Genomic DNA, 24593 nt, shown 5'->3' with positions numbered 1-24593 from the left:
CATGCAGTTCAATAAAGAGTCGCATAAACAAGAAGTTAATATTGTTACATTTTAAACTTAATATTGGCTTTTTTTTCGCTCCATTTTGCCAACAAAGCCACAGCACAACAAATGTGCTTCTCTTAAAAACATGTGGTGGTGTTTCGTTGAATGAATGAATTTGTCGTTCTGAGCAAAACAGATGAGTCAATGATTCAATTAATTATTCATAAAGACTGTCACTTGGTTAGTTACTGAATGAATCAGCCGTTTGAATGAATAGTTCAAATGACTAAATTCAAAAAAAGCGTACTATGATTGCCTCATATGACCCCTTCTGTTTATTTATTTGTGCTATTTACACAATTTTTTTTTTTTTTTTTTGTAGGCGTCCAGGTACAGAAACCGAATAATTAGATGTAAAATAGCACTGCATAGTCTTCACTGTAAACATTTTTTATACACAATCAAACAAAAATTTATTCAGACACCTTCAACAGTTCTAACATTATTACAGTTTATTTGTGTAGTAAGTTCATGTGTGGCAAGGAAGAGGACAAAGGGGTCGGCTGGAGTGTAACAGCGGCCCGCCACACAGAGCAGCCTTGACCTGAGTAAAGGCCTGCTGACACGGCTCCGTCCACTGGACCGTATCTGGTACCTCCTTTTTAGTAAGGTCAGTCAAAGGGCTGGTGAGGTCCGAATAATTAGGAATAAACCGTCTATAATATCCCACCAGCCCCAAGAACTGTCTTACCTCCTTTTTGGTCTTGGGTCGTGGGCAGGTCGCAATAGCGGCAGTCTTATCAATTTGGGGACGCACCTGCCCATGCCCCAAGTGGAAGCCCAGATACCTTACTTCCACACGCCCAATCGCACACTTCTTTGGGTTGGCCGTGAGCCCCGCTCCCCTCAGCGACCTCAGGACAGCCCTCAGATGCTGCATATGCCACTGCCAATCATTACAAAATATAATAATATCATCTAGGTAGGCAGCTGCATATGCAGCATGGGGCCGTAGAATCCTATCCATGAGGCGCTGGAAGGTAGCTGGGGCCCTGAACAAGCCAAACGGAAGGGTAACAAATTGGTGTAACCCGAATGGCAATGTGAAAGCTGTCTTTTCTCTGGACAATGGAGACAAGGGGATCTGCCAATAGCCTTTTGTTAAGTCCAATGTCGAATAAAAACGAGCCGTGCCTAGCCGATCAAGCTTCTCGTCAACCCGCGGCGTTGGATACTGAGCCGTCCGTTTTCAGAACTAAAACTATCGGGCTCGCCCAGTTACTATTAGATTCTTCTATTACCCCCATGTCAAGCATAGCGCCCAATTCAGCCTGAACTACTTGTTTCTTGTGCTCAGGTAAACGATACGACCGGCTGCGAACTACCACGCCCGGCTCAGTCTCAATATGGTGCTGAATTAGGTTAGTATGGCCCGGTAGGGGCGAGAAGACATCGGCAAACTCTGCCTGCAATTTCGTTACATCAGTGAGTTGGGACGGCGAGAGGTGATCTCCACCTGGAGCCAGGGCGAGGGATTGTGGTTTGATATTCGCCTCTGGCCCGAGATCATCCTCTCCGCCAATCACCGTTGCCAACATCACTGATTCCGCCTCATTCCATTTTTTAAGGAGGTTGAGGTGGTAGATCTGACGGGACCCGTTCCTATCGGACCGTATTACCTCATAATCGAGATCTCCGACCTGTCGTGCGACCTCAAATGGTCCCTGCCACTTAGCCATTAATTTGGAGCTCGACATTGGGAGTAATACAAGTACTTTCTCTCCCGGTGCAAATTTGCGTAACCTAGTTCCCCTGTTATACAGCTGGCTCTGCCGGTCCTGGGCTTGTAACAAATACTCCATTGATAGCCGCCCCAATGTGTGGAGTTTTGTTCTCAAGTCCAGCACATACTGAATTTCGTTTTTGCCCTGAGATGGTCCCTCCTCCCAAGTTTCTCTCAGTACGTCGAGCACCCCCCAGGGCTGGCGTCCATAGAGAAGCTCGAAGGGGGAAACCCCCTTGGAGTCTTGTGGGACCTCTCGCACAGCGAATAACAAGGGCTCTAGCCACCTATCCCAATTTTTGGCGTCTTCGTGAACGAACTTACGGATCATGGATTTAAGTGTGCGATTAAATCGTTCGACCAGGCCGTCGGTTTGTGGGTGATAGACGCTAGTTCGAATCGATTTAATGCCCAACAATCCGTACAGTTCGCGTAGCATACGTGACATAAATGCCGTGCCCTGATCGGTGAGGATTTCTTTTGGAACCCACCCAGGAGATAAGACGAAACAGGGCATCCGCAACACTTTTAGCGGAAATGTTGCAGAGGGCCACCGCTTCAGAATATCGTGTTGCATAATCAACTATGACTAATGCAAAGCAATGTCCTCAAGAGAAACAGGTGCTGATATTTTTTGCCCAAACCACTCACTTACCGCTCGTCTCCTGATTCTCTCTCCCGCTGCAGACTTCGCTAACCCCCCCAATCAACCAAAACTTCTGACAGCTGTTAGTATTACAATATTTACACAACTATCAGTACTTTGTTGATCAATTACCAAGCAATGCTTAATTTTGTTCAGTCTGTGGTGTGAAAAGTTAGCATTAACAATTCAGAAAAATATTAATATCACTAGTAGTCCACTGTATAAAATTGTTTTGGTTATATTATGTCACAGTTCACTTTATTTTGTTATACTCACTAGCATAAATTTATTATAGTGTCCTGCACTTACTAGTAAAATAAAAAAATATATAAAACATTATATCTGGTGTCTGAATAATAGTTGGTTTGACTGTGCATTAATTCTTGTTAAAAGTCAAGTCACCTTTATTTATATAGCACTTTAAACAAAAACAATATTTAATAAGGAACTAGTGCAGTGTGGACAGAACAGGGCTAATATGGTCACACTTCCTGGTTCTAGTTAGAACTCTTGCTGCTGCATTTTGGACTAGCTGTAGTTTGTTTAACAAGAATTCAGAACAACCACAGAATAAAGCATTACACTAATCTAACCTTGAGGTCAAATGCATGGATTAACATTTCTGCATTTGACATTGAGAGCATAGGCCGTAATTTAGATATATTTTTGGGATGGAAAAATGCAGTTTTACAAATGCTAGAAGCGTGGCTTTCTAAGGAAAGATTGCGATCAAATAGCACACCTAGGTTCCTAATTGATGATGAAGAATTGACAGAGCAGCCATCAAGTCTTAGACAGTGCTCTAGGTTATGACATGCAGAATTTTTTGGGTCGTATAATTAATGCCTCTGTTTTTTTCAGAAGAAAATAACAAGTCATCCATTTTTTTATATCGACTATGCATTCCGTTATTTTTTTCAAATTGGTATGTTTTTCCGGGCTGCGAAGAAATATAGAGCTGAGTTTCATCAGCATAAGTGAAAGTTAACACCGTGTTTTCTGAAGATATCTTCCAAGGGTAACATATAAAGCGTGAAGAGTAGCGGCCCTAGTACTGAGCCTTGAGGTACTCCATACTGTACTTGTGATCGATATAATGCCTCTTCATTCACTGCTACGAATTGATGGTGTTCTGACCAGTGTTCTGATCCGGAAGTACAATCCTTGAAGACAGCAGTCACAAACCTTAAATTGGCTCATGTCATGTTTGATAAGGCTGATGTTTCAGTTCTTTGTGATGTTTCATTGGGTTGTCCCATTTTACCCAAGAACCGGAGACAGCATGCTTTTTACATCATCCATGGTTTGTCACATCCTGGTACGAAGCCTTCCCAAAAGTTGATGGCTTCTAAATTTGTCTGGTGCAGCCTAAAGAAAGATGTGGGAGCATGGCCTGCTTCATGCATTGCCTGTCAAAAGGCGAAAGTACAGCATCATGTTATGGCACCGTAAGCGTGTTTTGAGATACTGGAGCGTCATTTTGATCATGTGAACACTGACCTTGTTGGTCCTCTTCCGTTGTCTCGTTGGTACGCTCACCTGCTCATTAGTTGGATCCGACTACTAGGTGGCCAGAAGTGGTTCCTTTGGTGTCTGTGTCAACTACAGACATTGCCCAACTTTTATTGTCTGAGCTTTGGGCTTCATCACATTACAGCTTATCACACACAAGCAAATGGTCTGTGTGAACGTTTTCACCAAACCATTAAGTCTTCACTGAGAGCAGCCTTGAAGGATGACAACTGGTATGACGGGCTCCCATGGGTGTTAGCACCTAAGGAGGATTTACTTGCATGTTCAGCGAAACTGGTTTATGGGCAGTGACTTTGTTCCTGATACCGACAACCCGTGGTCTGGCCCACCTAATTGTCCTACCCTGCACAGCCTCGCATCAACATTTATTCCAGTGCCCACTTCTCAGCACAGCCTTCACAAGACTTGGTTTCCCAGCTATATGTTGTCTGCAAAGTTTGTGTTCGTTTGACATAATGATGGACCATTCCAGGTTCTGGAGTCCTTGGACAAGACATTCGTTATTGATGTAGGAGGGATGTCGGAGTGTGTTTTTATTTTTTATTTAATTTTTTTACTTTGTTAGATCATGATGAATGAGTAACAGTTTTTAATAAATTTAAAGGGAGCAGAATTTGCATGTTGTATAGCCTACAATGTTTTAGGATTAAGGTAAGGAAATGGTCATTATTTGTATTGGCTGCCACACCAAATCATGCTCATCTGCTTGTTTTTCTGTTTAATTTAAGTGTTTTTGAGAACATATATATATACTTTATTAACAAGTAATTGTATAAATTCACAATAAGGTCTAATTAGTTAATGTTAGTTAATGTATTAAAGTCTATTATTATTGTAAAGTACTACCTATTGAATGTATTTCAAGCGTTCACTTGAAAAATATGAACATCAACTCCAGAACCCCCCCCCCCTCCACTCCCCAATTTGTCCCCCCTAAACACAGAAAAGCCCCCCCCCCCCTCATGTGCCCTAACACCAGGCCTGTCTATCCAAACCTTTGTGTGTGGAAACTTGCAATACAATGATGATATTAACTGGATTTTATGATGTTATGTTTTCTACAGAGATTTATAGCATAATTATAATGACAATTGTGGATTACACTAGCATATCGAGAAGAGTTTATTTTCTTAATGTTTTGAGTTGTGTAGCAGGGTATTATGGGCTTTTTTATGTACTATATACTTTTTTATATTTAAATGGAATAAGCTTACATTTTGTTTTCTAATTTTCATAAATTTAATATTTTACTAGGTGTTAGAACCTAGTAATACTTTATAGAAATGTACAAATGTTGGTATTGTTGTTTTTATCATTTCATTTTTAAGGTTTTATTTACAACAGAAACTTTATTGCATTACTGTACATATTTACTGTACATAATACACTATAACCAACAGCCTTAAAACATAACTTAACTTAAACTATAGCACAACTTAAAATATATCAAATCATTGCAACTAGTTTTTACAAGTGAACTTTTTAAACTTAAGGTATATTTTTGTCTTATTATTATTGCTGTACATGTAGTTCAAAATTATGATTCAGTTCTTTTCTTAAAATACTGGCTGACACAAGTTATTTTGATTTATAGTCGAAATCTGTTGAACAACAATTAAAACTTTATTTCAGTTTACAGACAATGCATGCTTTCTTAACCCTTTAAGCCCTGAGGCCATTTTCCCTCACAGAAGTTGATGTTTTTTAATGAATGTCATGCACAAAAATAATGACTCATAACTCAAAGACTTGCCAGGAGAGTCAAAAGGTTGGTATCATTTGATAGAAAACTTTCTGTACATTCAGTGGGGAAAAATAATTCATTTGGACATTCTCCTGCTGAGAAATAGCTGAAAAAACGAAACATTTGAGTTTGAAATTGAGAAATTCCATTTTTTGTTGATCAAAGCAGTGGTTTGAAAATATAATTAGTAATATTTTTGCGGAGGGGGGCGTCCCACCTGCAGTACACTTTGTTTTAGAGGGACTGCTCAGCGCTCGTTGATCGAAATTATTCTAAACTTTAAAATGATACCTAATTTATGTTATTCCATTCAGGGGTTGCTTAGTAATTACATTTTGAAGCATAAACCTGGGGTGTCCCCAGGTTTAAAGGGTCAATGATTGAGCCTCTGTTGCTGCAGTGACAGATTACAAAGTACATTTACGAATGGAGCCGTCAACACACACGACCCACAGCACTCCCAGGTCAAAGCTCACATGCTTGTGACCATTGGGACAGGCAACCATTGAGATCCAGTCTGTGCCTTCGGGATCGGAGCGAGTGACTTCAGTTCTGCAATAGACAAAATATACGGTTTCTTGAATGCAGCATTTGGGTTTTTATAAAAAAAATTGTGTTTGACAAGTTAATCGTTGATCATAATACCTGTAATGTTATGACTGTTCAGCTCACCTTTGGTATAAGTTCCCTTGATAGTTGACACCAAAGACGCTGCCATCAGTGGCTACTTCAATCATGGATAGAAATCCAGGAATGTTCTTAAAGCTGTTGGACCCAGGACAGGCATTACTAGACACATCCTGCACAAGATCAAAAGAGACACAATGCAGTCGTCAATTCATTGTACAGTGACATCAAGAAAAAAAAATCTCACTATTTTCTCCCCAGTTTCTTTATACCTTTACATGATATCTACTTTATAAAAACCTGGTGTATTAAAGCTCTTATATTTGTGACTTTACCTTCATGATGTAGATTTGGTCATTGCGGTTCACTCCCCAACAGCTGTACGGACCACAGCTGTAGTACTTAAGCTTTCCATTAAGTTGAACCCAAGGAGTGGTACTGGATGGCCATTTGTTGTTAGCATCCATATTTAAACAGAATATGTCATCATTCATATTGACACCTGCAATGATCTGATCACCTCCAGCATCCACCTGTTTGAGAAGCCCTAACAACACAATCAACAGCTGGATGAAAGTTTGGTCAGTTTAATAAAAAGATGATATCTTAGGGCTATTTTAAAACTTGTAAACTGGCTGAATAGGCTCGTCTGTATTTTGCCCTCTGTTACTCTTCACCTGGAAACTGAATGAAACTGCCGCTCTGAATCTTAAAGATGTTGTTTGCTTTGTTAACCCCCAGCTGACCAGCAGGACCAACACTGAAGTGCTTTAGAGACCCGCTGATCTTTGTGAAGACATTATCAATCAGAACGAACACTTCATTAAGATTGTTCACTCCAACCACTGAGCCAGAGCCAGCGTCTATCTGCTTCAGGTTACCACTCATCACAGAGCACTCTAAAGCTGTGAAAACATGGTGGAAAGTAAGGTATCAGTGATTGCAAATACAGAGACTTTATTATATATATATATATATATATATATATATATATATATATATATATATATATATATATATATATATATATATATATATATATATATATATATATATATATATATATATAAAAGAAAATAAAAATCACATAAACAAAAATACAAAAAAAAAAAAAAAATGTTTACCCAGAGTTTGAAGGAACTGGCAGCAGAAGAGTAGCAGGACGCTCTGATAAACCTTCATTGCTCCACAACAGTTACTTTTAACCTATTCATGACCAGAATTAATTTATATAAGTATGGATGAAATATGAACAATATCACAGTGACAGTAATTAAATAGACAACCTTATCTGGTTAGGTCAGGATTCAGCAGTAACTGGACAATCTAATTCACTGAAGACACTTGGAGGGAGCAGAACGAGGTTGTCGCTTGGCTCCAAAGTGAAACTCTGGTATGATTATTTTCTTCTTCTTTCTGTTCAATGGCCGTTAACTCCTTAAGATTATTACTGCCACCTACTGCATATCTTGCACACATGGGTGATAAATCTGTATTAATATCAAGAAAAAAGGCCATTGTAATTCCCTACCCACCCCAGAGGTTCAGCCCAAGCTTCAGCTCAAATCCTTTCCCAGAAGGTCCACGACACTGGCTTGTTCCTTATATTTTTTAAAAGACTGTTACGCTGATCTTCATATTTACTGCATTTGCTCTACTGTTTCAAAAACATCACATTCATCACACACACCATATTCATGCTTCTCCATTAATGCAAGTGTTGAATTTAGTCCTGTGTGACACATCCTTAATCTAGAAATCATTCTTCCTTTCTGTGTTCTATTAAACTGTTTTTGCCTACTGATTTTACAATATTATAATACCACCGACCTGTGATGCTATTTATTTTCCCATCTTTTTTTGTTGTTCCCATATTCTTATTATTTCTCTATTAATTAGTGATTTTATCTAATTTCTTCCCAGAGGCACCTTTACATTCACCAAGTTTTTCTTTAATGCTTCCTTTGCTATCTTATCTGCTCTTTCATTTCCTACTGAACTGATATGTATCCAACAAAACTATACAATTATACCCTCATTTTTTCAGTCTATACAGTAATGTATACATTTCTACTAGCAGGTCTTCTCTAAAAGCTTTTGTTGACAATATACTTCTAAGAGCTGATGAAGAATCTGAGCAAATTACAGTCTGAGTCCTATTTGACTTAATCTCTTCTACTCACTGAAATCCTACTATTATAGCAGCTAATTCTGTAGAATATACAGACAATTTGTCTTTTAACCTTAAACAAATTTGTCTTAAATCTTGGAATGTACACTCCTACTGTATGCCCACTTTTTGTTTGACTGGGTCTTTAGATCCATCTGTATATATCTGCATAAAGGATAAAAATTGTATCTCATAAAAACATAAAACATAACTATTAGTATATCTTTCTTCTGCTTTTTCCCGGGCCTCCAACAATCTCATTTCAACACTAGGTTCAGGAATATATCAAACTGATACCCTTTTTAAAGGCATATTGGAACAGATTACTTCATTCTCCAGACCACAATCCTTGACCCATTGTTCATTCATCCAAAACTATTACCTCCATTCTTTTTATATTCCCAACAATCATTTAAAGTTGTGTGTGTACGATAATTCTTATTAGTACCCTCTAAATGAACCCAATACATCACAAGCTTTTCTGTTATCTTCTCTCCCATTTCGACCCTGGCTTCTAGAGGGGTTTACCTTATTGCTCCACAGCAGATCTTATATTGATGTTGTCCAGTTTCTTTAATTCTGATTTTGCTGTAGTGCCATACACTGCACACCCATAGTCTATAGTAGACCCTATGCTCCTTGTAGATGTTTTTTCTCTAGAATCTTTATCTTACTATCACTCTCTGTTGTTTAAAGTGATAAAATATAACTTAATTCCCACCATATTTCTGATATTATCGATCAGTCTTATTGTCACGCTGTCTAGTCTCTGTTTCCCTGGGTGTCCACTAGTGGGCTCACTTCCCCTTAGGCACTTTACAGTAGGCACTAGAATTCCTATAGTATTGTCCTGTCTTCACAGTAATTGCACTCCTGTTAATTGCACCAGGTGCAGTCACTTAGCCTCCCTATAAATACCAGTCTTTTCCTGTTGTTTGTATGGAGTCCTTACCCTTCGTGTATCCAGCATTCGCGTCTCCCGAGATTGTTCCTGGTCTGCTCGTCCTCCGAGTCCTCACTTTTTCCGGGTTCCTTTTCCTGTCCCTTTTCTTTGTTTGTTTATTTTGGACTGTCTTTTTGGTTTTGACCTTGGCTTGTGTTGACTACGATTTGGATTATCCCTTAATAAAGACATCTGCGAGTGGATCTCTCTCTCTTCCTGTGTCTCTCTGGTACACGATCGTCACAGAAGGACTCCATCACTGAGATCCAGCTGTATGTCTGTTCATGTTTCGTCCCCATCCACCGAGCGGCATAGGAATGGTTTCGAGGGTACCCGCCTGGTCGTGTTTCGTGGGACCAGGGGAGGTCGCTCAGGAGTGAGTGGTCGAGAGGAGGTCCGGCATCACTCTCCATTATGGACCCCCGTTGACCCTGGGTTTGGGAGGAACGGATGGGAGCCGCCGTCTCACCATTGTGGACGGAGAGGGGAGAGGAGGCGAAAGTCTGCCGAGTCAGCGCTCTGCACAAGATGGCCGCCAGCCCAGCATCGCTGTGCAGAATGGCCACCAACCCAGCGCCATTGCACAGGATGGCCACCAGCCCAACACCACAGCACAAAATGGCCGCCAGCCCAGTGCCACAAAGCAAGATGGACGCCAGTACAGCACCACAGCACAAAGTGGTCACCAGCCCAGCGCCACGATGCAAGATGGCCGCCAGCTCAGCTCCAACGCCCAAGATGGCCGCTGAAACATTTTTTGGATTATTTCTCCATGCTGTCAAAGATCCTAGAGATTCCCAGGAGTGATCACGTCACGTCTGCTGAGCCAGCACCACAGTACAAGATGGCCACCAACCCAGCGTCACTGCACAAGGTGGCCGCTAGCCCAGAGCCACTGCAATCAATCAATCAATCACCTTTATTTATATAGTGCTTTAAACAAAATACATTGCGCCAAAGCACTGAACAACATTCATTTGGAAAACAGTGTCTCAATAATGCAAAATGATAGTTAAAGGCAGTTCATCATTGAATTAATTGATGTCATCTCTGTTCAGTTGAAATAGTGTCTGTTTTAATTTGCAATCAAGTCAACGATATCGCTGTAGATGAAGTGACCCCAACTAAGCAAGCCAGAGGCGACAGCGGCAAGGAACCGAAACTCCATCGGTGACAGAATGGAGAAAAAAACCTTGGGAGAAACCAGGCTCAGTTGGGGGGCCAGTTCTCCTCTGACCAGACGAAACCAGTAGTTCAATTCCAGGCTGCAGCAAAGTCAGATTGTGCAGAAGAATCATCTGTTTCCTGTGGTCTTGTCCTGGTGCTCCTCTGAGACAAGGTCTTTACAGGGGATCTGTATCTGGGGCTCTAGTTGTCCTGGTCTCCGCTGTCTTTCAGGGCAGTAGAGGTCCTTTCTAGGTGCTGATCCACCATCTGGTCTGGATACGTACTGGATCCGGGTGACTGCAGTGACCCTCTGATCTGGACACAGACTGGATCTGGTGGCCACGGTGACCTCGGAACAAGAGAGAAACAGACAAATATTAGCGTAGATGCCATTCTTCTAATGATGTAGAAAGTACGGTGTTATGTGAAGTGTTCCGGTTCCAGTTTACCTAATTAATGCAGCCTAAGGGGGAAGACGTGGCCTAATGGTTAGAGGGTTGGACTCTCAATCGAAGGGTTGTGAGTTCTAGTCTCGGGCCGGCAGGAATTGTGGGTGGGGGGAGTGCATGAACAGCTCTCTCTCCACCTTCAACACCACGACTTAGGTGCCCTTGAGCAAGGCATCGAACCCCCAACTGCTCCCCGGGCGCCGCAGCATAAATGGCTGCCCACTGCTCCGGGTGTGTGCTCACAGTGTGTATGTGTGTGTGTTCACTGCTCTGTGTGTGTGCATTTCGGATGGGTTAAATGCAGAGCACAAATTCTGAGCATGGGTCACCATACTTGGCTGAATGTCACTTCACTTCACTTCACTTCACTTCACTAAAAATCCTTTAACGGATTTGGATATTAAAAGCATATTAGTATGTTATGTGTATGCCAGGTTAAAGAGATGGGTCTTTAATCTAGATTTAAACTGCAAGAGTGTGTCTGCCTCCCGAACAATATTAGGTAGGTTATTCCAGAGTTTAGGCGCCAAATAGGAAAAGGATCTGCCGCCCGCAGTTGATTTTGATATTCTAGGTATTATCAAATTGCCTGAGTTTTGAGAACGTAGCGGACGTAGAGGAGTATAATGTAAAAGGAGCTCATTCAAATACTGAGGTGCTAAACCATTCAGGGCTTTATAAGTAATAAGCAATATTTTAAAATCTATACGATGTTTGATAGGGAGCCAGTGCAGTGTGGACAGGACCGGGCTAATATGGTCATACTTCCTGGTTCTAGTAAGAACTCTTGCTGCTGCATTTTGGACTAGCTGTAGTTTGTTTACCAAGCGTGCAGAACAACCACCCAATAAAGCATTACAGTAGTCTAACCTTGAAGTCATAAATGCATGGATTAACATTTCTGCATTTGACATTGAGAGCATAGGCCGTAATTTAGATATATTTTTGAGATGGAAAAATGCAGTTTTACAAATGCTAGAAACGTGGCTTTCTAAGGAAAGATTGCGATCAAGTAGCACACCTAGGTTCCTAACTGATGACGAAAAATTGACAGAGCAACCATCAAGTCTTAGACAGTGTTCTAGGTTATTACAAGTAGAGTTTTTAGGCCCTATGATTAACACCTCTGTTTTTTCTGAATTTAGCAGTAAGAAATTACTCGTCATCCAACTTTTTATATCGACTATGCATTCCATTAGTTTTTCAAATTGGTGTGTTTCACCGGGCTGCGAGGAAATATAGAGCTGCGTATCATCAGCATAACAGTGAAAGCTAACACCATGTTTCCTGATGATATCTCCCAAGGGTAACATATAAAGCGTGAAGAGTAGCGGCCCTAGAACTGAGCCTTGAGGTACTCCATACTGCACTTGTGATCGATATGATACATCTTCATTCACTGCTACGAACTGATGGCGGTCATATAAGTACGATTTAAACCATGCTAATGCACTTCCACTGATGCCAACAAAGTGTTCAAGTCTATGCAAAAGAATGTTGTGGTCAATTGTGTCAAACGCAGCACTAAGATCCAATAAAACTAATAGAGAGATACACCCACGATCAGATGATAAGAGCAGATCATTTGTAACTCTAAGGAGAGCAGTTTCAGTACTATGATACGGTCTAAATCCTGACTGGAAATCCTCACATATACCATTTTTCTCTAAGAAGGAATATAATTGTGAGGATACCACCTTTTCTAGTATCTTGGACAGAAAAGGGAGATTCGAGATTGGTCTATAATTAACTAGTTCTCTGGGGTCAAGTTGTGGCTTTTTTATGAGAGGCTTAATAACAGCCAGTTTGAAGGTTTTGGGGACATGTCCTAATAACAATGAGGAATTAATAATAGTCAGAAGAGGACCTATGACTTCTGGAAGCACCTCTTTTAAGAGCTTAGATGGTATAGGGTCTAACATACATGTTGTAAGTTTAGATGATTTAACAAGTTTATACAATTCTTCCTCTCCTATAGTAGAGAATGAGTGGAACTGTTCCTCAGGGGGTCTATAGTGCACTGTCTGATGCGAAACTGTAGCTGACGGCTGAATGGTTGCAATTTTATCTCTAATAGTATCGATTTTAGAAGTAAAGTAGTTCATAAAGTCATTACTGCTGTGGTGTTGGGAAATGTCAACACTTGTTGAGGCTTTATTTTTCGTTAATTTAGCCACTGTATTGAATAAATACCTGGGGTTATGTTTGTTTTCTTCTAAAAGAGAAGAAAAGTAATCAGATCTAGCAGTTTTTAATGCTTTTCGGTAGGATATGCTACTTTCCCGCCAAGCAATACGAAATACCTCTAGTTTTGTTTTCCTCCAGCTGCGCTCCATTTTTCGGGCTGCTCTCTTTAGGGTGCGAGTATGCTCATTATACCATGGTGTCAAACTGTTTTCCTTAACCTTTCTTAAGCGTAAAGGAGCAACTGTATTTAAAGTGCTAGAAAAGAGAGAGTCCATAGTTTCTGTTACATCATCAAGTTGTTCTGAGGTTTTGGATATGCTAAGGAATTCGGATACATCAGGAAGATAACTTAAAAAGCTGTCTTTTGTGGTAGAAGTGATGGTTCTTCGATACTTGTAACAAGAAGTAGAATTTACAATTTTGGCTATATGAAGTTTACACAGAACTAAATAATGATCTGAGATATCATCACTTGGCTGAATAATTTCAACACTATCAACATCAATTCCATGTGACAGTATTAAATCTAGAGTATGATTTCGACAATGAGTAGGTCCTGAAACGTGTTGTCTAACACCAATAGAGTTCAGAATGTCTATAAATGCTGATCCCAATACATCTTTTTCATTATCGACATGGATATTAAAATCACCAACTATTAAGACTTTATCTGCAGCCAGAACTAACTCGGATGTAAAATCACCAAACTCTTTAATAAAGTCTGTATGGTGCCCTGGTGGCCTGTATACAGTAGCCAGTACAAACATAACAGGGGATTTATCATTAACATTGGTTTCTCTGGATAATGTTATATGAAGCACCATTACTTCAAACGAGTTATACTTGAAGCCTGCCCTCTGAGAAATCCTGAAAACGTTATTATAAATTGAAGCAACACCTCCCCCTTTGCCTTTTAGACGCGGCTCGTGTTTATAACAATAATCTTGGGGGGTGGACTCATTTAAAATAATGTAATCATCAGGTTTTAGCCAGGTTTCTGTCAAGCAGAGCACATCTATATTATGATCAGTTATCATATTATTTACAAAAAGTGTTTTCGTAGAAATGGATCTGATATTCAATAAGCCAATCTTTATCATTTGTTTATCCATAACATACTGCAGTAGATGGCAGCTACAGTGTGCTTTCCTGAGTTGAGACAGGTTCCCATTGACCCTCCAGAGTTGAGTCAGGTTCCGGTTGACCCTCCAGAGTCGAGTCATATTCCCGTTGACCCTCCAGAGTTGAGTCAGGTGCCCGTTGACCATCCAGAGTCGAGTCAGGTTCCAGTTGACCATCCAGAGTCAAGTCAGGTCCCAGTTGACTATCCAGAGTCGAGTCGGGTTCCAGTTGACCATCCAGAGTCGAGTCAGGTTCCAGTTGACCATCCAGAGTCGAGTCAGGTGCCCGTTGACTTTCCAGAGTTAAGTCAAGTTCCGGTTGACCCTCCAGAATAGAGTCAGGTGCTCGTGGACCCTCCAGAGTCGAGTCAGGTGCTCATGGACCCTCCAGAGTCAGGGTTAGTAACCATTGAACTTCCAGAGTCAGTGTTAGTCACCGTCGACCTTCCAGAGTCAGGGTCAATCATTGTTGACCTTCCAGAGTCAGGGTCAGTCATTGTTGACCTTCCAGAGTCGAGTCAGGTGCCAGTTGACTTTCCAGAGTCGAGTCAGGTGCTCGTGGACCCTCCAGAGTCGAGTCAGGTGCTCGTGGACCCTCTAGAGTCAGGGTTAGTAACCGTTGACCTTCCAGAGTCAGGGTTAGTCACCTTTGACCTTCAAGAGTCAGGGTTAGTCACCATCGACCTTCCAGAGTTAGGGGTTAGTAACCATCGACCTTCCAGAGTCAAGGTTAGTCACCTTTGACCTTCCAGAGTCAGGGTTAGTCACCGTCGACCTTCCAGATTTAGTGCTAGTCACCGTTGACATTCCTGAGGACTTTCCAGAGTTAAGTCAAGTTCCGGTTGACCCTCCAGAGTAGAGTCAGGTGCTCGTGGACCCTCCAGAGTCGAGTCAGGTGCTCATGGACCCTCTAGAGTCAGGGTTAGTAACCTTTGACCTTCCAGAGTCAGGGTTAGTCACCTTTGACCTTCAAGAGTCAGGGTTAGTCACCATCGACCTTCCAGAGTTAGGGGTTAGTAACCATCGACCTTCCAGAGTCAAGGTTAGTCACCTTTGACTAAGGTTAGTCACCTTTGACCTTCCAGAGTCAGGGTTAGTCACCGTCGACCTTCCAGAATTAGTGCTAGTCACCGTTGACCTTCCTGAGTCAGGACTAGTTACCACTGACCCTCCAGAGCCAGGGTTAGTCACGTTGACCTTCCAGAGTCAGGGCTAGTCACCGTTGACCTTCCAAAATCAGGGCTATTCACCGTTGACCTTCCAGAGTTAGGAGTAGTCACCGTTGACTTTCCAGAGTCCGGAGTAGTCCCCGTTGACCTTCCTGAGTCAAGTCAGGTCACTGGTGATCTTCCAGAGTCCGGAGTAGTCCCCGTTGACCTCCCTGAGTCAAGTCAGGTCACTGGTGATCTTCAAGGACAGAGTCAAGTCACTGGTTATCTTCAAGGACAGATTCAAGTCACTGGTGATCTTCAAGGGCCGAGTCAAAGTCACTGGTCATCTTCAAGGACCGAGTCAAGTCACCGGGGCTCTTCATGGGAGAATTCAAGTCACCAGTGATCTTCATGAAAAAAAGCAAGTCACCATTGATCTTCATAAACAAATACAAGTCACCAATGATCTTCATGAACCAATGCAAGTCACCAATTATCTTCATGAACAAAGGCAAGTCACCATTGATCTTCATGAACAAATACAAGTCACCAATGATCTTCATGAACAAATGCAAGTCACCAATAATCTTCATGAGCAGAGTCAAGTCAGCATTGATCTTCTGGAATCCAGTAGAAACACCATGGGAGTTTTAAAATAAAAGTGAACAATCAAAATTTTCGAGCTGCATGGCAGATTGTCATCACTCAATGGCTGGATGCCTAAGTGGTGCCCACAGAATAACATGGGTTATAACATAGACAATTGGATGAGCATTTGGGGCAGACCTGACCTGTTGAAAAGAGATGGTCTTCATCCCTCCTGGGGTGGCGCCACTCTTCTCTCTAGAAATATGGCACATAGTCTTCGAGTTTGTACTTGACTAACTGGGGCCCAGGTCAGGAAGCAGACAGACTGGCTAAACTGACCGTCTGCTAGCTGCTTCACGTCACAGAGGTCAGCTAGCTTACCTCAGAGGCTTCACCTAGATATCACACTATAGAGACTGTGTCTGTTCCCCAAACTAGAAAATACAAAAAACTTCCAAACCAATTTAAGAGTAACAATTTAATTGAGGTTCAACAAACAAAAAAATAGATGCAATAAGGATAAACAAATAATAAAGCTTGGCTTATTGAATATCAGATCCCTTTCTATGAAAACACTTTTTGTAAATAATATGATCACTGATCATAAACTAGATGTGCTCTGTTTGACAGTAACTTGGCTAAAACCTGATGATTATCTTTTTTTAAATGAATCCACCACCCAAGATTACCATTATAAACATGAGTCGCATCTAAAAGGCAAAAGGGGGAGGTGTTGCTTCAATTTATAAAAATGTTTTCAGGATGTTAAGAGGGCAGGCTTCAAGTATAACTCGTTTGAAGTAATGGTGCTTCATATAACATTATCCAGAGAAACAAATGTTAATGATAAATCCCCTGTTATGTTTGTACTGGCTACTGTATACAGCCCACCAGGGCACCATACAGAGTTTATTAAAGAGTTTGGTGATTTTACATCTGAGTTAGTTCTGGCTGCAGATACATTTTTAATAGTTGGTGATTTTAATATCCATGTTGATAATGAAAATGATGCATTGGGATCAGCATTTATAGACATTCTGAACTCTATTGGGGTTAGACAACACGTTTCAGGACCTACTCATTGTTGAAATCATAGTCTAGATTTAATACTGTTACATAGAATTGATGTTGATAGTGCTGAAATTATGCAGCCACGTCATTATATCTCAGATCAATATGTAGTTTTGTGCAAACTTAATATAGCCAAATTTGTAAACTCTAATTCTTGTTACAAGTATGGTAAAACCATCACTTCCACCACAAAAGACTGCTTTTTAAGTTATCTTCCTGATGTGTCCGAAATCCTTAGCATATCAAAAACCTCAGAACAACTTGATGATGTAACATAAACTATGGACTCTCTCTTTTCTAGCATTTTAAATACAGTTGCTCTTTTACAACTTAAGGAAGGTTAGGGAAACCAGTATGACACGATGGTACAGTATAATGAGCATACTCGCACCCTAAAGAGAGCAGACCGAAAAATGGAGCACAGCAGGAGGAAAACAAAACTAGATGTATTTCATATTGATTGGCAGGAAAGTAACCTATCCTACAGAAAAGCATTAAAAAATTGCTAGATCCAATTGCTTTTCCTCTCTTTTAGAAGAGAACAAACATAAACCCAGGTATTTATTCAATACATTGGATAAATTAATGAAAAATAAAAGCCTCAACAAGTGTTGACATTTCCCAACAATACAGCAGTAATGACTTTTTTTACTACTTTACTTCTAAAATCGATACTATTAGAGATAAAATTGTAACCATTCAGCCGTCAGCTACAATATCGCATCAGACTCTGCACTAATGACCCCCTGAGGAACAGTTCCACTCATTCTCTATGATAGGGGAGGAAGAATTGTATAAACTTGTTAAATCATCTAAACCAACAACATCTTAGACCTTATTCCATCTAGGTTCTTGACTACGCCACCTGGTGCCTCTCACACCAAGATATACTTTATTACTGCTGAACACCTAACCTAAGCCAAACAGGTTCATAGAAATACACCAAGAGATGAACTAAACAGAGACGTGCTTTCAGTAAAAGAATAAGACTTTAATAAGACTTACTTTATTAGTAAATAATACAATTAAAAGAGCCACACAGTCATGGTAAAGGCACAGTAGTTGCAACCAAAAGACTTGGCTCACAGAGGATGACCAGGGCTGGTATTGGCTGCTACCAGAAACCTATAATTAGCAGTGTAACAGGGCCATATTAATTCACTGTCGGGATAGGTTACCTGTCCGGGATAAACGTGAAGTTCACCAACCGTGCTCTAAACTCTGGTGCCTACAGTCAAAAGCATACACACAGCACGCACACATAGGCACAACCACTGCAAACAAGTGATTCACTCAATATTGTGAAGTGCAGTTTACCACTACAATACGAGGTGCAGTGCATGGAGATGGACCCAGGAACCTCTCCTATAAGCAGCTGCTTTAATACTCTGGAAAAAGATGGAAGGCAAAGAGGTCGTTATCACTAGCAAGATGTATGAAGTATACAACTAGACAGAATCTTAAGACTATGTATACTACTGGAACAGCAAATACCACAATGGTCCGACAGGGGCAATAGACAATGGCCACAACAAAATAACAAATAAAGAAAAGAAAATATAAAAAAGGCACAGCTATTAATACACTTAATTTAGGCAAGGCAAAGCAGCAGGAGCAATCTATCTCCATATAATATACAGTATTGTTCAAAATAATAGCAGTACAATGTGACTAACCAGAATAATCAAGGTTTTTCGTATATTTTTTTATTGCTACGTGGCAAACAAGTTACCAGTAGGTTCAGTAGATTCTCAGAAAACAAATGAGACCCAGCATTCATGATATGCACGCTCTTAAGGCTGTGCAATTGGGCAATTAGTTGAATTAGTTGAAAGGGGTGTGTTCAAAAAAATAGCAGTGTGGCATTCAATCACTGAGGTCATCAATTTTGTGAAGAAACAGGTGTGAATCAGGTGGCCCCTATTTAAGGATGAAGCCAACACTTGTTGAACATGCATTTGAAAGCTGAGGAAAATGGGTCATTCAAGACATTGTTCAGAAGAACAGCGTACTTTGATTAAAAAGTTGATTAGAGAGGGGAAAACCTATAAAGAGGTGCAAAAAATGATAGGCTGTTCAGCTAAAATGATCTCCAATGCCTTAAAATGGAGAGTAAAACCAGAGAGACGTGGAAGAAAACGGAAGACAACCATCAAAATGGATAGAAGAATAACCAGAATGGCAAAGGCTCAGCCAATGATCACCTCCAGGATGATCAAAGACAGTCTGGAGTTACCTGTAAGTACTGTGACAGTTAGAAGATGTCTGTGTGAAGCTAATCTATTTTCAAGAATCCCCCGCAAAGTCCCTCTGTTAAAAAAAAGGCATGTGCAGAAGAGGTTACAATTTGCCAAAGAACACATCAACTGGCCTAAAGAGAAATGGAGGAACATTTTGTGGACTGATGAGAGTAAAATTGTTCTTTTTGGGTCCAAGGGCCACAGGCAGTTTGTGAGACGACCCCCAAACTCTGAATTCAAGCCACAGTACACAGTGAAGACAGTGAAGCATGGAGGTGCAAGCATCATGATATGGGCATGTTTCTCCTACTATGGTGTTGGGCCTATTTATCGCATACCAGGGATCATGGATCAGTTTGCATATGTTAAAATACTTGAAGAGGTCATGTTGCCCTATGCTGAAGAGGACATGCCCTTGAAATGGTTGTTTCAACAAGACAATGACCCAAAACACACTAGTAAACGGGCAAAGTCTTGGTTCCAAACCAACAAAATTAATGTTATGGAGTGGCCAGCCCAATCTCCAGACCTTAATCCAATTGAGAACTTGTGGGGTGATATCAAAAATGCTGTTTCTGAAGCACAACCAAGAAATGTGAATGAATTGTGGAATGTTGTTAAAGAATCATGGAGTGGAATAACAGCTGAGAGGTGCCACAAGTTGGTTGACTCCATGCCACACAGATGTCAAGCAGTTTTAAAAAACTGTGGTCATACAACTAAATATTAGTTTAGTGATTCACAGGATTGCTAAATCCCAGAAAAAAAAAAATGTTTGTACAAAATAGTTTTGAGTTTGTACAGTCAAAGGTAGACACTGCTATTTTTTTGAACACACCCCTTTCAACTAATTGCACAGCCTTAAGAGCGTGCATATCATGAATGCTGGGTCTTGTTTGTTTTCTGACAATCTACTGAACCTACTGGTAACTTGTTTGCCACGTAGCAATAAAAAATATACCAAAAACCTTGATTATTCTGGTTAGTCACATTGCACTGCTATTATTTTGAACAATACTGTATGAGATGACCAGTGGAAAAGGAGCCCTTGTGCCAATCGTCACAATCCTACATAAGTTACACACAGTATATTTAATACAGTTCTGTCAAGGGTTAATTGTTAACACAGCCATGCATTATCAGGACAACACAAACTCATTTTACACATGTTCAAATCTAGCATACTGGCTAACACACTGGTTCTACCCATGACAAATTTTTACCTTTTATATGCTGTGACTTAATTGTGGTACAGCTACCTGGCAGGTGCCTTGCCCAAGACCTGTGTGCAAATATGCTTAAACCACAAAGCACGTCCAACAATGACACCCACGTAATAAAGCAGTAAAATGTACACAAATACCTTCAGTAGTACACCGCACGACTACCCGGAAGCGTCTGGCAATCTGTCCAACACCTATTTTCCAATGACCCAGTGTTAAACGAACAATACCAAATGCTTAGCCTTAGTGATGTGACATTTAAACCGAGGCGTGGAAGCTTGTGTCGAGAAAATAGGGCCGTGCCAGATGAAGCTGCGATTCGAGGCTTGTGTTGTTAACATGGAAATCACATGACCGATGACAAACGAGGCCTCGGTGTGTGTGGACACGTCATTGGTTCGGTCTGAGTGTCGTTTGCGGATAAAGGGGGTTCAAAACTCACGCCACCTTGTGGGTTTTGTCAGGAGTAGTTGAATCAGTTGTTGTAGTAGAGTCAGAGAGTCAGAGAGTTAGAGTTAGATAGTTGTGTCGTCGTCATTATTGTGTCATATATGTGTTAGGTCAGTATATTATTAGATTATATCAGGTTATATTAGTTGTAGTATATTGTTATTATTAATTAAAGTATATATTAATACTTTAATTAAGTTATATTATAGTATTGTTATATTAATTAGATAATATTTTTTGGATTGCTTTGTTTTTTTGGATTTGGACTGGACTGCTTTTTGATTTGGATTGCCCTTTTGGAATTGTTTGCTTTTTGTGACCTCTTCCTTTTTCTTTGCAATGGAGCCAGCAAGAAAGAGGAAATCCTCCCCTGTCTGGGAGTTTTTTTAAATGGTTGGTCACAATAAGGTATGTATATTATTATTGTTTTACTGTCTTGATATAATAATAATACTCACTATAAGGCTGTATTATATTTCATGTCTATTTGTTTATGTTTCTAGGTGAAATGCTTGATGTGCCTAAAGGAGCTGACATACAACAATAACACCTCCTCCATGCTCAGGCATTATCGAGCACTGCACGAGCAAGCACAGACTACTAACAATCCACACAGTAGTTAAAGTAATTAATAATAATAATACTAATAATACACCTACAATACACCTGCATTTTATTTTATTATAGATTCCAAAAAAGAAATGGTCAATGAGGCCCTGGTGAACATGGTCATCAAGGACTCCCAACCCTTTTCCATTGTGGAAGATGATGGATTTAGGGAGCTGCTGCATGTGTTGGATCCCACTTATGTTATCCCAATTCGAAAGGTATGTGATTAATAAAGTGATTCATCATCATTTAAGAACTCAAAAGTAAGATTAGCAACATTTATTTTTATCCACAGGGTTTGAAGGCCATGGTTGAGCATAAATATAAGGTCACCCAATATGATAGCATGTGTACGATCACTGAATGTTAGACATGCAATTTGCATTGCACATGCTCTAAACCTTATTGTGAGGAAATCTTTTGATGACATCAGTAGCTTCAATGACATTAGATCCAAATGTAGGAAACTTGTGACCTATTTTCGAACCAGCACTATAGCAAAAGAGAGACTGGCCCAAGTACAAGAGCACATGGGGAGACCAGTTCTGAAAATTATCATTGAAGTGGAAACTCACTGGAACAACACTTACAACATGATGGAATGTCTGTATCAGCTGAGAGAACCAGTGGGGGCAGCCCTGGCCTCTCTAAATACCGACATCATCCCTCCAACAGCCCTAGAGTATGAGGCAGTCCAGGATGCTTTAGATGTTCTTGGCCCTTTCCGCCAGGCTACAGTAGAGCTCTCAGGAGAGAAAAGGGTGTCTGCCTCCAAAGTGATACCTTTGATGAAAATGCTTAATCATGCTGTAATGAGTAAACTAGAAGGCCTTAAGTCCAACTTAACAAGGCAGCTGGCTGACAGCCTTGGACGGAGGGTCAGGGAACACACAGTTCATTTGGAGTCAATAAGTGTGATGACCATACCCACGTTATTGGATCCCAGATTAAAAAAACTCGGCTTCTTGAGTCAAGGGAAACTGCAAGAAGCTATATCAAGATTAAAATCGGAATGCGCTACTGTGATCAGAAGTTCTGGTCTCCATTCTGCTTCCACCATCTCACCCCCCAGCTCAGCTGCCAGCCTTTTCAGAAGCAGGTCAATCTTCAAACAGTAAGTAGTATATGTCTTTGTTGTGTGAATATTCACATTAGTGATTATTACTGTAAACCATTGTAAATGAAGTTTTTGTTCTTTTGTACCTCTATTATTAGGTGACCTTTGGCATCTGCTGGACAGCACGGTGGATCACAATAGAATGAGTTCAAATGCAACAGCAGATGCTACTGTAGAAGTGGACCGATATTTATCCGAAGTGAATCTCACATGATCTGAGGATCCACTCGTATATTGGGCTCAACATAAACAAATATATCCTCATTTATACCAGCTGGCACTGACATTTTTATGTTCCCCTGCATCCTCTGTTCCATGCGAAAGGATCTTTTCAAAGGCTGGAGAGGTCCTGTCAAAAAGGAGGAATCGTCTAAGCCCCAAAACAATTGAAAAATTCTGTTCCTCAATAAAAATAATGTGTGATCCTTCTTTTACCCACCCCAAACTGCAGTGTTGCATGTGCACAAAACACACCAGAAACAATTCTTTACCTTTCCCACCCCACACTTTTCTGTTGCAATTTGCATTATTAAACTCCCTTCACCAGAAGAACTACACTCAACACAGTCTCACTTTTGTTGTTCCTACTGTCACTATCCAAACAATTTATGAATAATGAATTAACTGTTTGTGATAGTTGTCTCTGCACAAGTAAAGACACACAGAGAAACATATTTTATTTGATACCCAGGCAATGGACAAATGTCTGCTCAGGTCATTGATTCAGTATTACTTTATTGATCTGCTATTTCTTTACACAGTAGCTAGGTGTCACTAGTGAGCAATAATGAATGAAGCTTCGAGTAATTAACCTTTTAGTGAAGCAATGGGCCGTGAGGTCTCAGTGGTTCAGGAAGCCTCATTTTGCCATCACTACTTAGCCTGCTACATCGTATAGAGATCTACAAATACCTTGATTACACGAAGGAGCCACACATCCAAACCGCAACAAAACTGTAGACCAGGGAATCTCTCTTAACCAAACAGTGAAGACTGTTATATAGCACCCAGCCTGGCTGCTAATGAATTGGTTATCACTCAGCAGCCAGCTGGGCACCATGACATCAGAGGGCTAACATAGCTGCAGAGGGACAAACTTCACCCAGACAGTGACTACTCTGCCGGTTACACTCGCACTTGCGCGCTAGTGACAGAAAAACAAAGAGACAGCTATCCATTTCTTGTCAACCCTACCCTCTACATTGTGACTAAATCTTTATTCTGATGACTAAATGATATCTAATTTTAGCTAATGGCACGCCCCTTTACACCCCTCGGGGCCACAATGACCACAGGTCAGATGACGTGTCAGTTGAGGTAAATCACAACTTAAAACATATTTTCATAAAAACATTAATTGCTAATGAACTTTAGTGATTGTATAAGGTGGTGTGAACACAGATTTTGAATAAAATATTTGTCATTGTTTGCAAAATAGTAACACCATCCAAACATTGAAACCACATAATAAATAACCGATCTACAAACATTTCTAAATTCATGTAAAACACAAATTTTTTAAAATCTATTTTATATAGTCTATTGTTAATTCTACAGTAGCCTATTGAATAATAAGATGTGGTCATGGACTTCTAAAAATTTACATTTTTTTTTTTTAAACAACATTGAACCCAAATGCAAAAAAAGAAACAAATCCAACCTTTTAAATACATTACTTTGGTGGGAAAAAAAATCACACATTTAAAAAACAAAACTTGAAATCATGTGTCCCACAATTATTGGCATCCCTAACTATTCCGCTGAAAATTTTAATTGATTTTTTTAATAT

General features: G+C 40.3%; 1 protein-coding gene across 2 annotated transcripts; it reads right to left on the bottom strand.

The window, feature by feature from the left end:
- Nucleotides 1-5547: 5547 nt before the first annotated feature.
- On the bottom strand, nucleotides 5548-7720 carry LOC113068356 (fish-egg lectin-like). 2 transcript variants are annotated; one of them, XM_026241083.1, is made up of 6 exons: nucleotides 7605-7720; nucleotides 7443-7524; nucleotides 6996-7223; nucleotides 6654-6865; nucleotides 6364-6491; nucleotides 6099-6243 (listed from the first exon to the last, which is right to left on the bottom strand). In XM_026241083.1, exons 2-6 carry the CDS (start codon nucleotides 7498-7500, stop codon nucleotides 6099-6101), a joined length of 771 nt encoding a protein of 256 aa, XP_026096868.1. In that variant the 5' UTR covers nucleotides 7501-7524; nucleotides 7605-7720. The 2 variants fall into 2 exon arrangements, with proteins under 2 accessions (XP_026096869.1, XP_026096868.1); XM_026241084.1 differs by lacking the exon at nucleotides 7605-7720 and having other exon boundaries at nucleotides 5548-6243; nucleotides 7443-7500.
- Between the last annotated feature and the right edge of the window lie 16873 nt (nucleotides 7721-24593).

This window comes from Carassius auratus, linkage group LG44F (genome assembly GCF_003368295.1).
Source record: "Carassius auratus strain Wakin linkage group LG44F, ASM336829v1, whole genome shotgun sequence".
NCBI lineage: Eukaryota > Metazoa > Chordata > Actinopteri > Cypriniformes > Cyprinidae > Carassius > Carassius auratus.
The sequence above is the reverse complement of the archived record's forward strand: the minus strand, read 5'-3'. Positions and strand labels throughout refer to the sequence as shown.

Coding starts and splice junctions, on each gene's coding strand:
- LOC113068356 (XM_026241083.1), bottom strand. CDS start 7,500: ATGAAGGTTTATCAGAGCGTCCTGCTACTCTTCTGCTGCCAGTTCCTT. Junction 6,866..6,995: donor CAGTTTCATTCAGTTTCCAG/GTGAAGAGTAAC, acceptor TTGTGTTGTTAG/GGCTTCTCAAACAGGTGGAT. Junction 6,492..6,653: donor ACCAAATCTACATCATGAAG/GTAAAGTCACAA, acceptor GATCTTGTGCAG/GATGTGTCTAGTAATGCCTG.